Source organism: Dasypus novemcinctus, chromosome 26, assembly GCF_030445035.2.
Source record: "Dasypus novemcinctus isolate mDasNov1 chromosome 26, mDasNov1.1.hap2, whole genome shotgun sequence".
NCBI lineage: Eukaryota > Metazoa > Chordata > Mammalia > Cingulata > Dasypodidae > Dasypus > Dasypus novemcinctus.
The window spans coordinates 40,602,447-40,619,205 of record NC_080698.1 but is presented as its reverse complement, the minus strand read 5'-3'; the positions used below and the strand labels follow the sequence as shown (position 1 = coordinate 40,619,205).

General features: G+C 38.6%; 2 protein-coding genes and 1 pseudogene across 5 annotated transcripts in view; 2 read left to right on the top strand and 1 right to left on the bottom strand.

The window, feature by feature from the left end:
- Positions 1-7,841, bottom strand: part of TRNT1 (tRNA nucleotidyl transferase 1) — a 19,536-nt gene extending 11,695 nt beyond the window's left edge. Inside the window, exons 1-3 of one of the 2 annotated variants that reach the window (XM_004485320.5) lie at positions 7,753-7,841; positions 6,555-6,725; positions 1,007-1,200 (exon numbers count right to left, since the gene is read on the bottom strand). In XM_004485320.5, coding sequence (XP_004485377.1) covers positions 1,007-1,200; positions 6,555-6,702 — 342 coding nt within the window. In that variant the 5' untranslated portion in view covers positions 6,703-6,725; positions 7,753-7,841. Of the gene's footprint in view, positions 1-1,006; positions 1,201-6,554; positions 6,726-7,402 lie in introns of both variants that reach the window. The other variant, XM_058288391.2, reaches the window with a different exon arrangement.
- Positions 6,739-16,759, top strand: LOC101431303 (voltage-dependent anion-selective channel protein 2-like; annotated as a pseudogene).
- Positions 7,807-16,759, top strand: part of IL5RA (interleukin 5 receptor subunit alpha) — a 73,010-nt gene continuing 64,057 nt past the window's right edge. The window contains exon 1 of one of the 3 annotated variants that reach the window (XM_004483110.3): positions 7,807-7,899. The gene's annotated coding sequence lies outside the window, so the exon portion shown is untranslated. The remainder of the gene's footprint in view (positions 7,900-16,759) is intronic. The other 2 variants (XM_058288393.1, XM_058288392.1) reach the window with 2 other exon arrangements.

Here is a 16,759-nt window from a genome sequence, read left to right as displayed (position 1 = left end):
ATACATGGAAAGCTTTGTAAAAGAAAAATACTACTAACTGCAGAGAAAAAAAAAAACATGCAAGAAAAGTAATCATAATACACTGTACAATCCGGCTGTAAGTAATGCAAAGTCATAACTGTAAATCCTAAATATTGATTTAACCAAAAATTATGATATAAATCTACTGGGAAGATGGAGGCAGGAGAATTATATTTATTTGTTGTTTAGAAGGGGTGAAATAAAGCTAAATCATCTTCTGTAATAGGAAGTCAATAAATAACACCTTAAGACTGGGAAATTAAAATGAAAACAAAAAACAAAAAAAACCCTGCAGCATACAAAACCCTTCTTAAGAAACATGGATTTAACAGGTACTACCCTAAGAATTAGTTCAAAGTGGTTGAAACAAAAGAGAAGGAATTAAGGTTTGTGAGATGTTGGGGATTGAATCATGTATCCCACAAAAGATATGTCCAAGCCCTACTCCATGTCCCTAAGGCTATGAGCCCATTTGTAAACAGTATCTTTGAATATGTTAAGGTGAGTCATGGTGTGGACTCCTGTGTGACTGGACCTTCCAACATCTCATTTGTGGGCAAACTGAATGAGGGCCAACCATATGACTATTGGAGGTCTTTTTAAGGAGAATTCAGAGGAAGTCAGTAGAAACCAGAAGGGGCCACAAGACCTTTTCAAGCCAGAAGTCAAAGTCATGGACGAGACTAAGGACATCGCCATGTAAGGAGAACTGCCACTGTCAGAACGTTACTGACTTGAGGAAAAATCACATGGCCTCACTGACATCTTGATTTTGGACTCTAGCCCCCAAACTGAGCTAATAAATGCTTATTGTATAAGGCAACCCACTGTATGAGAATTGTCACAAAAGGTCTGGCAAACTAAGATAGGAAAACTGACATTTTTTAGACTTATTTGATTTTTTTTAGCTAGAAAAAAATTAAATTTTAAAAAAGTTAACAAAAACGACAATACAATAAATTAATGCATCAAAATTATCATTTACCCTGGCAGTGATTGTTCCATGCTTTTCTCCTTTATTATTTATCATACGAATACCAGCAGACTGAAACATATCCTTCATTTCAGTAGGGGTAGCAGTGGTAGCAAAATCCACATCTTGAGGCTTTACTCCATTTAATAAATCCCTCACAGCTCCTCCTGCTATTCTTAACTGATGATTTTCTTTGACAAATAATTCTGGAATGAAAGAAAAGAGATTTTTATTTCATTGACCTTCTTCTAAGAATGTGAAATACAAGGTTTTTCAATCTACTGGGGACATTAGAGACCATATAGCTGAGACCTTTCATATGAAAAATGAGGTGGCCCAAAGAAGTAAAATGACTTGCTTGTAGTCAACTGCCTCTAAGAACTGTGGGGAAGCAGGGAACTTGCAGAACTTTTCTGTTGATTCCAAAAATAATTTAGAATGCCAGTGCTTCAAGGTCATCAATATAAATTTGAACTATTACCAAAGAGAGTAAACAATTCTTTTATTTTCCACATTTACATGCATGCTTTAGAAATGGTGAGGTGTTCCCATAAGTATTTCTCTTGTACAGACATAGAGGCAATATATTCATGCAATCTGAAACTACCAAGATATAGACAACACAAGTCTATTACACTACTTAGGATAAACGTCATGGGTAAGAGAACCCTTCAAGAAATAAGCCTGTGATGTTTAAAACCAACTCATATCGCTTCTCAGAGACCCATTACTGACCACTTTCAGGGCAGGATAAGACAGAACGCATTGTAACTATGCCTATTTGACAAATGGACACCATATGGACCCTAGTGAGAAAAACATCCAGGAGCTGGCCTGGTACTACCGACTAGACTTAGTGCTCTCCTGTTAAACATTAAAAAATTCACAGAACACCAACATCAGGCATGGCTGCTCTGTAACCATGATGGGCCAACAAAAACAAGACCAAGCTGTAATGCTGTAAATATGAATATTGTCTGAGCTATCACAAAATTACCAAACATCCCCCTATCCTTGCTAATACAAATGAGTGCTGCTTTAAGAATTACAACTTCAGCCTTAGTATGGTCTTTCCTTCTTCTAGATGAGATCCATTATGATACCCAAACATAAAATTATCCTTGCTTGAGGACAGCATCATCCACAGCAAAGCCCAGGCTTCCTTAGCACTCCCCCAAACTACCATATACAAGCCCAAATTGCTGTAGCCCTTTCTAAAATAAAATCCTCTAACAGAGATGCCTCAAGGTTCTCCACAGTCAGCATTCTCCCTCACAGCAAGGAGTTAACCACCCAACCTGTCTGACCACTGGTGTGTTCCTGGTGGTTTTTGGCTGGAGGGCAACTGATGCTAGCCTTCAGCTAAACTCATTACATGTGCAAAATATAAATCCTCCTTCCCTACTCCAATCAACTGTTTTTCTGTTCTTTCTCATCACTACCTTCCTCTTCCACCTATTCTTTCCAAACCGTTCAGCACCACCCATACCATTCCTAAAATAATTTATTAAAAAATAACCTCGGTTTCTATACCAAATACACTTCCCTCTATCTTCTCATCTTAACTAAAAGCTGGCTCTCCCACAAGTATACTGCTTCCCAAGGGTAAGTTTATTCTCCTTTATTCCAAATATACAATCAAGTCCACTGACTGTAGATCCTTATTAAGGGTTCCGTAATATGGGAGTCCATGATCCCTTCAAACATAATGTAAAATCCATGTGTGTTAATGCATACCTTTTATGAGATTTAGAGGTCCAAGACCCAAAAGGTTAAGGACTGACAAAATATTTCTGGAATCTGTCTCCACTTCTCCCTAGTCCAGGCCCTAATAATCTTCTGCCGTACTAGTGTAAGTCTCACAAGAGTGTCCTCATTTACCTTCTTGCCCTCAACATCACACTTCCCTCCCCTTAAATGCAGCCACAGTCAAGACAGAGGGACCTAAAACACTTAGTTAATCATGTTATGCCACTGCTAGCCTCATAATTACTCACAGGATAAAATCCAAATTCTTAGCACAATATACAAGGGCCTCTGGTGTTCTATTCTCATCTTGTCTCTCACTATTCCTTGCATCATACTTTAAATGCAACAAAACCTCCCTGGAGTTTCCCTCAACATCTCTGCTCACGCAGGTCACTTCACCTAAATACCTTCCTAGCTTCTTCATCTAGCTCAGTGGCTGGCTGCCAAATTTCTTGGCACATAACCCACACAAAGATATTTCACTCAGCAATAACACGCACACCTGTGTGTGTAAATGGAGGAAGAAAAGTTTCATGGAATACTTACCCTTACTACATACCATGCAATCTAATATACTCTATTCTATTCTCTCCCCTCCTCCTTCCTCTACCCACTCCCTTCCCTTTTTTTAAATACTGGTCATGATCACTAAATTGACTATATGGCCCACTTAATGGGTCACTCCCAGTTCAAAAAAACACTGATCTATCTCACTCTTACTCATCTTTTGTGATTCAGTTTAGGAAATTCTTCCTGAAAGTGGGGTTAAATAAGATTTTTCTAAGCTTCCAGAGAAGCTTGGTATACTCTCTGTCTTTATGCTTATTAATTATATTAAAATTATCTGTTCATGTCTTTGAAGACCTATTTTACTCATCTTTTTACCAATTTGGCTCACATGAAACTGAACTATATCCTACCTTATAAATTTAAAAAAAAGGGGGGGGGTTCATCTGAAAATACATTATTCTTTAAAAGTTTGCTTCCTTCAAATTGTAACAGTATAAAAATACTATTTTGGAAGGCAAAAAATTGACGTTTTACTTTCATTTAAACAGGATGAAGGGCAAGTCTGAATTTCCATAGATAACCACTGTTTTAAGATTCTCATGCTGGTTTCACCAAAATAAAATTTTAAGTTCAAAGTCACCCAGTAAATTAATTGCATTACAGAAGAAAAGATTCAGACCTCACAGTAATCTATTCCTTAGTTTGATTAGCCCTATGCTATTAAACCATTTCCACAAAAAAGCACAATTCAGGATATAAAAAGTGTCACTTGAATACAAATGAGAAAGGCATATAATGGCATATCTATGTGTCTGTGAGTAAAAGTAGTCATTAAGCTATAAGAAAGTCAGGATTCTATATTGACTTAAAAAGTGGGAGCTATCAACCTTAAAGACTTATTCCTCAATTACTGACAACCTCAACCTTTCAGAAATAGGCACATACTTGATATTCCAATGAACTGTGCAAGCTGCATACATTCACAGTGAAAACAACACCTAATACAATTAAATTTAACTATAAATTTCAGCCTAACACTCAATATATGCAGAATCTCATCATTCCAGAATTGGCATAATTTGTTCCAACTGTTGCTTCTGAGTCTATCATTATTAATTACCCTCAGTAGGAATCCAAAAGACCATGGCAAAATTTTCATAACAGTCTCCTGTTTAATTTAATTTTAATTTTCAATCAAATTTCAGTAATTTCTTCCCTTTAATTTTGAATTTTGGGTATTGGAGGTTTGGGAAATGAGTGGGACGTACAAGCAGGAGGAAGAATTTACACGGCGTGACCAATCCAGCCAGAAAATAAGACATCTGCTCTTCAGAGTTCCCAGAGCTCCCAAACTTCAAAAAGAGTGATCTGTTGTTCATATTGCCACAAATGTTAATATGACCTTCGGAGGTCACATATTTAAGCAGCTGAAAACTAATCCCCAAGCCCTATCATTCAGTGAGTATGGACCACAGCCAAACAGCCAAAGGAGTTCTGGCTCATCCACAAACCATGTAACCCAGGCAAAAAAGCACTTAAATTCATGGTATTTCAGTCTCATTTATAGAATGGGAAAACAATCTTATATGTCATTAGCATTATGTGGTTGTACTGAAGCTAAAAGAATAAAGCATACAAAATAACCTGACAAATTATAAAATCCTGTACATCCATAATTCACTATGCTAGTCTCCCAAATTCTCACATATTGAAGACTAATTTGACATGTGGCAAAGCAGCAGCTTATATTAAGATTTGAGAATTGCTATAGCAGGAATTAAAGTGCACACTATTACAATGCAATTGCCATCATAAAGGTTTTCTGTGGTTTTGAGTTTTGTTTTTATATAGAACATTACATTTTACAAGGACACCCAAATCCTCAGAAAGCAGCAGAGATCAAATAAAAGCAATTATTTTATTTTCTTATTGAGTAAAGTACTAAGAGAGTCCATTCTTGCCACTTCTACTGTAGCCTAGAAAAAGTCAATTTTAGAATATGTCTCTGCTCTCATTTGCCAGTCTCTTTAGGACAGAAACTTGGAGGCAGGCAGTCACTACCTTTATCTTAAAACTATTCTTTAGGTTCTTACTTCTTAGGACTTCACCGCTCAGAGTGAAAAATTCAACTCTTGAAGTCAAAAATAAATATTAAAATAACAGATGTTCAAGAACCTATAGTAATCAATATCCAGAGCCCTGTTTCAAAGAAAATGCAGGATGCCCTGAAATAAACCATCAAAGATGAATTACTGACATTCAGTCACTTGGCACCTCTTCTCCAAGGGGCCTTTTGCTATTGAGGGTGGGAAGGATGGGGACTGAGAAGGGAAAGTAAATAAAGAACAAGGTCAGATTCTCTAACTATAGACTGGCACTATTCAAACTGTAGCCACTAGCCACATGTGGTTACTGAGCACTTGAAATGTGCCAGTCGGAAGTGAAACAGACTGTGTCAAGTACATACTGATTTCAAAGTCTACTAGCAAATAAGAATGGAAAATATTAATATTTTTTATGTAAATTTCATTTTGTAATAATGTTTTAGACATATTGGTATATAAAATGAGTATAAAATTAACCTATTTCTTTTTAGCTTTTTAATGTGGTTACTAGAAAAATTTAAATTATATATGTGGCTCACATCGTCTCTACATACATACAGCTTAATATATTTATGAAAGTGCCAATAAAACACCCACCGGCTTTGAAATGCAGTAGTGTGGCTGCTTCAGCAACAGCAGGAGCTAACATTAAAGGAAAATACAGACAGAATTGTAGCAAGAGCAAAATGAAGCCGTTGCAGTCAAGCAGTTGGCCAAAGTAATTTCCTGTATTCCTTTTAGGTAAATTTTGCACGTGCACAGGTAACGCCTCTTTCCCTCTGCCTTCACTTCTCTCATAAAGCACTTCTCCCAGGCTTAGTGGTCACGATCTGGGCTTTGGTATCAGACTGCAGAAGTTCAAAACTCAGCTCTCCAGTTATTATAAAAGCACAGGAAAGCACTTCACATTCCTAAGCCTGTTTCCTCAGCCATAAAACAAGAAAAAAACATACCTATTAATACATTAAGTTAGGAGGACAATATAATGTAAGTACTTCTGCGGTATACAGAAATTCTGAGCCTTTTAGCCCCTTCTAGTGACTCAGTTATTATTTTGGATAACCCATAGGAACCTTTTCTTTCATTTGCTTTAAAAAAACAAAAAGGGAAGAAAAGAAAATCTGAATGGTAGCTAAAAAAGTTGATCCACTGCTTCTCCATTTACACAGGATTCCAAAGGCATTCTAATCTCTCACCTGTCAAACTCTTCAATCCTTCTGTGAAGAGTGATTGGAATTCTGGTGACTCCAACTTCATTGTAAATAGACACTGCTTCAGAAGGCACAGTCTACTCCAACTACAATTAAGTAACGGCCTATGCCAAGTAGACAGGTACCTCAACATCTGGAAAGTCACCAACCATACATCTGTAAGGCAAACATGCATGTACAGCAATGAAACAAGGAAAGAAAAACAAAGGGGCACATTTCAGTTTTATTTATCAACTAAGAGAAATTCATGTCCTGTTTAAATGAAAAACTGAAAGAGGCAGCAATCTGTGGGATAGTTATGACTAGAATCTGTGCTTGCAGCTATCCGGTTTTGTACACCTAGAACACTTAGTACTATTATTCTTGCATACCACATTTTACTGTTATAATACTCTCCTGAGACTTGGGTTCCAGTTAAAGCGTGAGGCCTACAGAGCTGCCAAGTAACAGTGGTTCCATAAAATATAACTGGAAGACTTGCAGGAACACTTGGCCTCGTCCAGAACGTGTCCTAGGCGCGTGTATATATCACGGGCCTGAAATTAACGACTCTAGGACCCACTGAATGATTTCCTAGAATCTGTAAAACAAATATTTTCCCATGACAGCTCTGCCGTCTGCATTTTCCTCGTTCACCTTTTCTTCCTGTCGTGCCGCCTCCTAATTCCCACCCACGTCCTGCCTTCCCTCCTCCATCATCAGGTGGGCCTCCGGTGAGGGAGCAGCAGATCTCAAGCGACCCCAACCGAAACCAGTAGAGAAGAACCATTCCTTTCCTTAGAAAGCATGTTTGAAAGAACAGCGTTTCCCACGAGGGAGCGAGTTCCCCTTACCTAGACCACATGGGAAGGAAAAACTGACTCAGTTCCCTTTCACCCTTGCCCCGAAAGGGCGTGTTCCGCCCCACCCTAGGTGCTGGACCCAGAAGGCTGAGAGTCTCCGAAGTTCTGCCGCGGGGAAGGGAAAGTGCACCGGGGAAGTCCAGTGAATCAGCGCGCCGCCAGCCGGGACGAGTCGGGACGCCGGCCCCTGCACGCTGGGCTCTTTTCCCTCGAGCCCCAGGGGGCCTCGCCGCACCCTGCTCGGGTCTGCCCCCGCGACCCCTGGTCGGCTGCATTCGCAACCTCGCGTGGGCAGGGTCGCGGCGCACAAGCCGCCTCCGCGCCCCCCGCTCCCCCATTACCTGTGCCGCCGCCGCCGCCACGCACGCTTCTGGAGCGGTGGACGTGGTGACGACACCGACGCACGTCCGCCTACGGCGAAGGGGACGTCATGTCAGGGAGTGGGCGGAGCCTGGGTTGGAGCTTTCGGCGACTCTGGGCCAGTTCAGGTATTTTCGTGAAGTCTCGCGGTATCTCGGGGTTAGGTTTAGGGTAGCCTTACGTTGTGGGGTCAGACGCGTGTCTGCACAGGCTACTTGTGTGACTTCGGACAGTTGATGCTGTTTTCCTTTAAGAGGCTACTAAGCTCTTTCTCAGGGTTGTTGTCAGCCTTATATGCTACGGCACTTAACTGCCTGTCCTGGAAGTGCTCAGTAAATGCTAACTTGCTATTTTTGCCTGTCTCCCAACTGTAACTGCACTTGACTCGTGTTATTTTGTACCCCCGTCCTTATGCATGATTAAGTCCACAATTTAAAACATATTCAGAATCAGAGACACCAATACCTGTTCACGCGGGAGCGGGTGTTGCTCAGTGGTTGAGCGCCTGTTAGGCATGTAGGAGGCTCTGGGTTCACTCCCCCGTAGCTAAAAAACAAAAACATAGCCTAACCAGTGTGTTCAAAACATCATTTCTAAGTGTAAGCCCTCTATTGAAATTACTAGACATACTTTCCCACCTGGTTTGTGTAACCATTGGCTTCCCTGGCCTGGAGGCTTTTTCAGCTGTACTGTAAAGAGCCTGGGTTTTGAAGAGCTTGGCTTTTATTCAGTTCACTCCTTTTTCCCAGGGCAAAGAAGAGTGAAGACAGATAAAGGAATAGGAGTACAACCCTAAAACCTTAAAATGGGAAAATTCCAAGACGATTGCCTTAAAACTAAAGTCTGCACCATACAGACATTAAAATGTATTTTCATATAAAAATATGTGTTGTTTTAAAATAATTTTAAATTACTTAACTTCCCCTAAAATTTTCCTAGAAAAATTCATGTGTCATGGTATTTTTGTGGTGTCCAATTATCAGGCCTTTTATCTTCAGGGATGTTAAGTATCCCATTTTGGGAAACACAAGTTTCCCCAACTTGCCGTTCAAAGACAAAGCGTTGATTCAATCCAACCCTTAATACAGCAAGGAAAGCTGCAAATTTCTCTCAACTTTACCTCCCACTTCTCTCCACCATTGCTGTAGGTAAACTGGGCCAAGGCCTTGCATTGCTCTCTCCACCTAGAATGGCCATCTCACAAAGCACCACCTATCAAAGGTAACACTAAACATAACAGCTATTTATAATAACTTATTTTGTGCCAGTTACATTGCTAGTCACATTAGGCATTAATCTCACTCCTCACGACCATCCTGCATGGTTATCAGCTCTGGTCTAAAGAAAAGGAAATGAGGTTGTTTCCCATTTTTAAAACCCTGGTGACAAATCAGCTAAGCCACTCACAAGTCAGTTTTCCTCAGCAGGAATTTATTTCCACACCCTTCTTGTTGCTCATAAAGCACATAACCTGTTCTGTTCTGGCAGATCACACTTTCCTTTATAGCACAGACTATTACCTAAACTATCTGGGTTCAAATCTCAGCTCTGCCACTTTGTGTGAGTTGAAGTAAATTACTAAATTCTATGCCTCTGTTTCTCATCTATAAAATGGGAATAATGATGTTCCTACACATTTGGATATTTCAATGAATCATCACATGAATGGCATTTTGAAAAATGCCTGATATATAATAAGGACTCAATAACTTTTTTTTTAACCATTATTAAAGTTGTTGGCCTGCATTTCCTTTCTACCTGATTATAAACTCACTGAGCCAAGTAACATGGGCACTGAGTAACTATTTGTGGTTATATACATAAAAAAAATAATTTTAAAACAGAAACACCCCCTCCCCCCAAAAAAAACTGTTGATAAAGCTACCTTCTAACCTTGCTAATTCAAAAAGACTATTTTTTTTGAGTTTTTGTTTTCTCTTTCATGTGACAACTAATGTAATTTTGCTATTTGCTTCTCAAAAAGAGAAATGCTTTTCTCCCACAACACTTCCTTCTAGTCACTGTTGCTGCAGGATATTGGACCAGCCAAATCTACCTTGAAAGCACAGAGTTTTTGACAGGGTGTGATCTGCTTTACAACAAATACAAAAACAACAGTAAAAACTTCTCCTTAATAGGATGTAAAGTACTGATGCAGAATTTAGCATGATAAAATATACACAATATATTAAGAAATATTAGTTCAGATTTCATTGGGGCTCAAATCTAACGACGGATTTTATGTATAGACATATATAGCTCCTTGATAAGAATTGATCAGAAAATGTCTCTCTGTGATTTAAGTGATGAGAAGCAGCCAGCCAGTCACTGCAAAAGAGGATGGGAAGAGCATTTCAGGAAGAGGAAACTGACCAGGAAGGGATGGGGGAGGGAATAAAAGAGACCCAAACAAACAAGCAAGGAGTAAGGCAGGTGAAACAGGCAAAGGCCAGCTCATGCAGGTTTACCAGACCATGGTAATGAGTATGGGTTTTATTAATGGATAATACAAAAGAGAGCAACAAGATTTCTCTTACTGTTTGTCAAGAATGGACAAAAGAAAAAGAAAAAAGAAAGCATAAGCAGAGTCCACCATCCAGGTGGGAAATATGGTGGTCTGGACTAGGGTGGTAGTAGCAGAGATGCAGACACATGACAGCTTCAAAGTATATGCTATGTACATAACAGAATAGACAGTGAGTGTAGATTGATTTGAGATGGGGGATGGGAGAAATGTAAGGCTTCAGAATGACTCTTAGGTTTCTGGTCCAAATGGGGAGGGTGAAGTAAGCTTTTTCTTTCAGAGGAATCACATCTCAATGAAACAATTCAAAGAGAACTCAGTGAACTCACCCAGGACAACTGACATGGAGATAATGACGACAATACCTATCCCAAGGAACAGATGGTCTGTAACTGCAAGCAAGATAGTTCCATCCATCTGCCGCATAGGATCTAAGTCCCTCTCAATTAGAAACTGAGTGGGCATCTCTGTACCAAGATCCTCAAGATTAGGGAATGAATAATGGACTAAAGAAGACATTATTTTATTATAGACATTATTATTCTAGCAATGGAAGAACTTTTTATCATTGATATAAAGGCAGTGGCCATCAGAGGTTCTGGGGGGAGGGAGAGGGAAGAATAGGTGTAACATGGGGGCATTTTTGGAACATTGGAATTGTCCTGCAAGACATTGCAATGACAGATACAGGTCATTATACATATTGTCATAACCTATAAAATTTTGTGGGGCAGAGTATAAACTATACTGTAAACTATAGCCCATGGTTAGTAGCAAACCCTGAATATGTGTTCATCAATTGTAACAAATATACCACACTAAAGAAATATGTTGTTAATGGAGGAAAGTTTGGGAGGGGGAGGTGAGGTATATGGGAATCCCCAATTTTTTTATGTAACATTTATGTAATCTAAACCTTCTTTAAAAATAAAAAAATTAGAAATTAAAAAAAAGAGAACTCAAGAAGGCAGTTTTAAATATAAATTGAAAGTGGTTTCTTTTTTTCTCCTCCCCCCTCCCCCTGTCCCCTACCCCCTGTCCCCTACCCCTTACTCTGCTGTTTTTGCTGTCTGTGTCCACTTGCTATGTGATCTTCTGTGTCTATTTCTCTTTTTTTGTCTTCTCTTCTTATTTTCTTCTCTAAGATTCACTGGGATTTGATCCTGGACCTCCAATGTGGAGAGAGGTTCCCTGTCACTTGTGCTACCTCAGTTCCTGGTTTCATTGCATCTCGCCTGGACTCTCCCCTTCATCTTTTTATTGCATCATCATCTTGCTGCATAGCTCACTGCACGGGCACTTGGCTTGCCGCTCAGGCACTGGCTCACCATGCAGGTCTCTGCATGGGCCCTAGGTTACTGCACAGGCACACCTTTTACCAGGAGGCCTTAGGGATAGAACCTGGTTCCTCCCATATGGTAGACGGAAGCCCAATTATTTGAGTCACATCCACTTCCCAGAAAGTGGTTTCTTTCACTCCTAAGAAAACTTCATGGCAAGTGAACTGACTTTTCTCAAAGCAGAAGTGTTATTAAGACTACCAAAAAAGGACTCATTTAGGAAACCAGGAGACAAATAATCTTTCTCCTCAGAAAGGTAGGATTGGGGTCATATCAATAAATCTCCCTTTAATCAGTGAAATATCCTTTGGTAAGGGCTCTGAGGTCCCTAAAAGAAGATAAGAAGAAGAATTTTAACACCTGGCACAAGGTGCCAAAAAATTGTTAAGGTTTATGTATGACTTATAAAAGACACTTGGCATTTGGCTACTATTTGGAGTGATAGAAAAGTTTTGGAAATGGATGGTGGTGATGGTGGCACAATGCTGTGAATGTAATTAACAGCAATGAATTATATACTTGAATGTGGTTAAAATGGGAGATGTTATGTTGCTTAGCTGTTACCATAATAATTTAAAAAGAAAAACAAAAGCACTTGCCAATACTATCAAGAACAATAAAACATTTAGCTTCCCTTTAACTTGGAAATTCTACTTCCAGTAATCTAACCTACAAAACAATCTAAAATGTGGAAAAGCCTCTATGCAATCAAATTCATATTGCAATTCACAACAGCCCAAAATACTGGAAATATCTAGATACCCAAGTAAAAAGGAATAGTTAAGTGATTATGGCACATTCGCTTGATGTGATATTATGCTGTCACCTACAAGTATATGAGTAATATTAAATAACATGAGCAATACTAATGGAAGACATTGCATTTGAAAGTCATATAAAACCTTGGGACTTCTGGTACTGGAGGATTGGCTTCTATGAGAGCAATCTTTTTACAGATAAAAACCATCAACTCTGGGAAAAATAAAGGAAGTAATTAGCTGAAAGCACTGGAGAGCAACCAAAAGTAGGGGGAAATTTGAAGGTAGTCTATACTTCAATAAAGAGAATGGCACTGGGTGAGTTTCTAATTTTTAAAAAGTTTTTACTGAAAGTAGATCCCAATAGGCTCCAAGCTGAGTGGCTAACACTCAAGTAAAAAACTCAATCTTATTGGCTTGTAGAGCCATGAAACCCTGGGTCATGCCTTACTGAGGTAACCTAATCAAAAGGACCCACACACAATAGCTTCACACACAGCAATAGATTAGTTCTAAGGACATGAATTTTTGGGGGTCCATTAAAACCATGAACTACCACAGTAGGAACCCTAAATTCTGTGTATTTAATCTATCCAAGCACGTCATCCAAGTCTAAAAGAACTGAACAGAGATTTTAACTACTTCCCATGACAGGAGTTTTAGTTCATCCAAGCTAACTTAAAATAATAGTTAATAATACTAATAATAGTATATCCCAGAGGAACATAACAGAACGTCAGTGATGCAATCCAAATATAGCAGACATAAAAAGAATTAAGAAAATATGACCCCGGCAAAGAGAATAGGCAAGCAAAGAGAACCCAGAGATGACCCACATGTTGAAATTGGCAGAGAAGAATTTTTTAAAACAATTTTATTGAGATATATTCACATACCATATATATGGCAGTTTGAAATAATTTTATGAATCCCAAAAAGAAAAAGATTATGTTTGTAAACTAATCTGTTCCTCTGGGTGTGATACCCTTTGATTGTATTAAATTCAAAATAAATTTGATTATATTACTTGATAAGATTGCTGTAGAACTTTTTTATTGAACTATGCCAGTGAGGCATGACTCAGGTTGAATCCCCACCCTCTTGCTGCATCTGATATAAATGGACTTTCATTCAGGCAAACACTGGAAGAGAGAGCTCTGCCATTTTTTATCCTGTCATGTGACAAGATTCAAATAGCTGAGGCCCCAGGAGAGATAAGTCATTGTCCTGATAGCTTACAGCTTAAGCCATTTGCCTGATAGCTTACAGCTGAAATTGGGAAGACAGTGGAACAGCTGAGATTGATATAGGAAGCCCTAAGAGAGACAAGCCCTATGCCAGCTTGCAACTGAGCCTGAGAGAGAAAGCCTGGAGGGGAAGGAGAGACCAGGCAGAGATCACCTGCCATCTTACTTCAACAGCTGACTTTGATGAGTAAGCACCTTTTATGGATGCATTAAGCTGGACTTTTCATGGCCTTGGAACTGTAAGCTTTTACCCCAAATAAATACCCTTTATAAAAGCCAACATATTTCTTGTACTTTGCATCAGCACCCCTTTGGCAAACTAATACAATACAATCCATCTAAAGTGTACATTCAATGGCATTCATTTAGTATGTTCACAGAGTTGTGCATTCATTACCACAATCAATTTTACAGCATTTACATTACTCCAAAAAGAGGGGGAAAAAACCCACTACTCCTTAGCCATCACCTCTCAATTCCTCTAACCTTCCCCTGCCATACAATACTACTAATCTAATTCCATCTCTGTAAATTTAAACTTACATTTTATATAAATGGGGGTCAGACAATATGCAGTACTTTATTTCTTATTTCTTTCACTTAGCATATTTTTATAATTGATGGAAAATATTAATATATTACTATTCACTACAGTTGAATTTTTGCCCATATACCACCCTATTATTAACATTTTGTAATATTAATGTAAATACGTTCATATTCAAGAAAAAACATTTCTATATTTGTATTATTGATCACATTCATCATCTACAACAGGATTCACAATACTATATAGTTCCATGTTTCATCCTCCAGTTTTCCTTCTGGTGAGATACATACCCCTAGACTTTTCCTTTCAACCACAATCACACCCACATATGACTGCTGTTAACTGTATTCACTATAATGTGCTACCATCACCTTTATCCATCACTGTTTATCCATTTCCAAACATTTACAATCAACCTTATTACAAATTATGCACAAATTAAGCATCAGCTACCCATTCTCTATCCTCATTCCATCTTCTGGTGACCTATATTCTAGCTGTTAACTACATGAGCAAGACACAAAAGGACAAGTATTGTATGATCTTATTAATATGAACTAAATATAATGAACAAACTCATGGAGAAGACAAGAATTGTAAAGGAGATATTTTAACTACGTGTAAGGACTAAAGAAAACATACTGATAATGAATAAACAAACAGGAAATCTCAAAAGAGAAATAAAGCTACAAGAAGAACAAAATGGAAATCCTAGAATTAAAAAATACAAGATACAAAATAAAAAATTCACTTAACTGGCTCAACAGTAGATTGTAGTGAAAGAAGAAAGAGAGATTCAAGGGTAGATCAGTAAAAACTATCCAATCTGAAGAAAACATTTTAAAAAAGGGAATGAAGATTAAAACCAAAGTTCAGGAACCTGCGGGAAAATAGGGGAAAAGTTTAAATACATGTAATTATAGTCCCAGAAGGACAGGAGCAAGATAATGATGAAGAAAATTATTTGAAAATATAATGGATAAAAACATGCTATATTTGGTGAAAGAAAAATCTTACAGATTCAAGAAACCCAGAACACCTGAAGCAGGAAAAATAACAAACAGCAGCAACAACAACAAAAAAACCAAACATACACCATGGCATATCATAGCCAAACTCCTGAAAAGGAAAAAATAAAGAGAATTTTGAAAACCAAAAGAGAAAATGTTATATTACTTAATGGGAAAAACAATATGAAAGACTGTTCCACCTACCATCAAAAACTATGTAGATCATAGATAGTGAAACAAGATCTGAAATAAGTGCTGAAAGAGAAAAATAAAAGTCAACCCAGAAATTTATATTCAACAAAAACATCCTTCAAGAAAGAAGACTAAAGATATTTTTGGATAAACAAAAACTAGGTGAATTTTCACCTAACTGCTGCCCACTCTCTCCACTTCTTTTCAATATTTTGTTGTAGTTCATAACCATTAACATAAGGCAATAAAATGAAACAATAGATATAACAATTAAGAAGAAAATAAAATTGCCTCTAATTTTGGTGACATGATGGTGTATTTAGAAATGAAAGGAATAGACTTCACTTTGCCCTCCAGCCACTGGCGCTGCATGCATCCCTATCTTGAATAAGCCTAGTGGCATTAGCTACGAGTGGAGCAGTGATGGCAGCAGCCTCAAGAGACAACCAGATCACCCCTTCCCACGACCTCTGACATAGAGACCTACAGGAGGAGCTGCAAGTGGCCAATATGTATTCCTCCATCATCTGCTGACCTTACAAAGCTGCCAGAGATATTTTCAACAAAGGATTTCTTTGGGGTTGGTGAAAATTGATGTGAAAACAAAGTCATGCAGTGGCTTGGAATTCTCAACATATGATTCATCTAATACAGACACTGGTAAAATTACTGGGACCTTAGAGATCAAATACAAATGGTGTGAGTATGGTCTCCCCTTCACAGAAAAATGGAACACCGATAACACCCTGGGAATGGAAATTGCAATTGAAGACCAGATTTGTTAGGATTTGAAAGTGACATTCGATACGACCTTCTCACCAAACCCAAGAAAGAAAAGTGGTAAAATTAAGTCTTTTTACAAGAAGGAATGTATAAGCCTCGTTGTAACGCTGACTCTGATTTTGCTGTATCTGCAGCTCAACTGCCTTTGGTTAGGAGGGTTGGCTTGATGGTTACCAGATAACCTTTGACAGTGCCAAAGCCGACAAGGAATAATTTTGCAGGGGGCTGGGTAGAAGACTGAAGACTCCCAGTTACACACTAATGTCCATGATGGGACAGAATTTGGAGGATCAATTTATCAGATAGTGTGTAACAACCTTGACCCTTCAGTAAAACTTGCTAGGACATCAGGTACCAACTGTACTCATTTTGGCACTGCAGCTAAATATCAGTTGGATCCCACTGCTTCCATTTCCGTAAAAGTCAACTACTCTAGTTTAATTGGTGTGGGCTCCACTCAGACTTTGATGCCTGGTATGAAGCTTACACTGTCTGCTCTGGTAGATGGCCAGAGCATCATTGCTGGAGGCCACAGTATTAATCGAGCCAGAAGCTTAATCCAGCCAAAGAAACCTGGTTTCTAG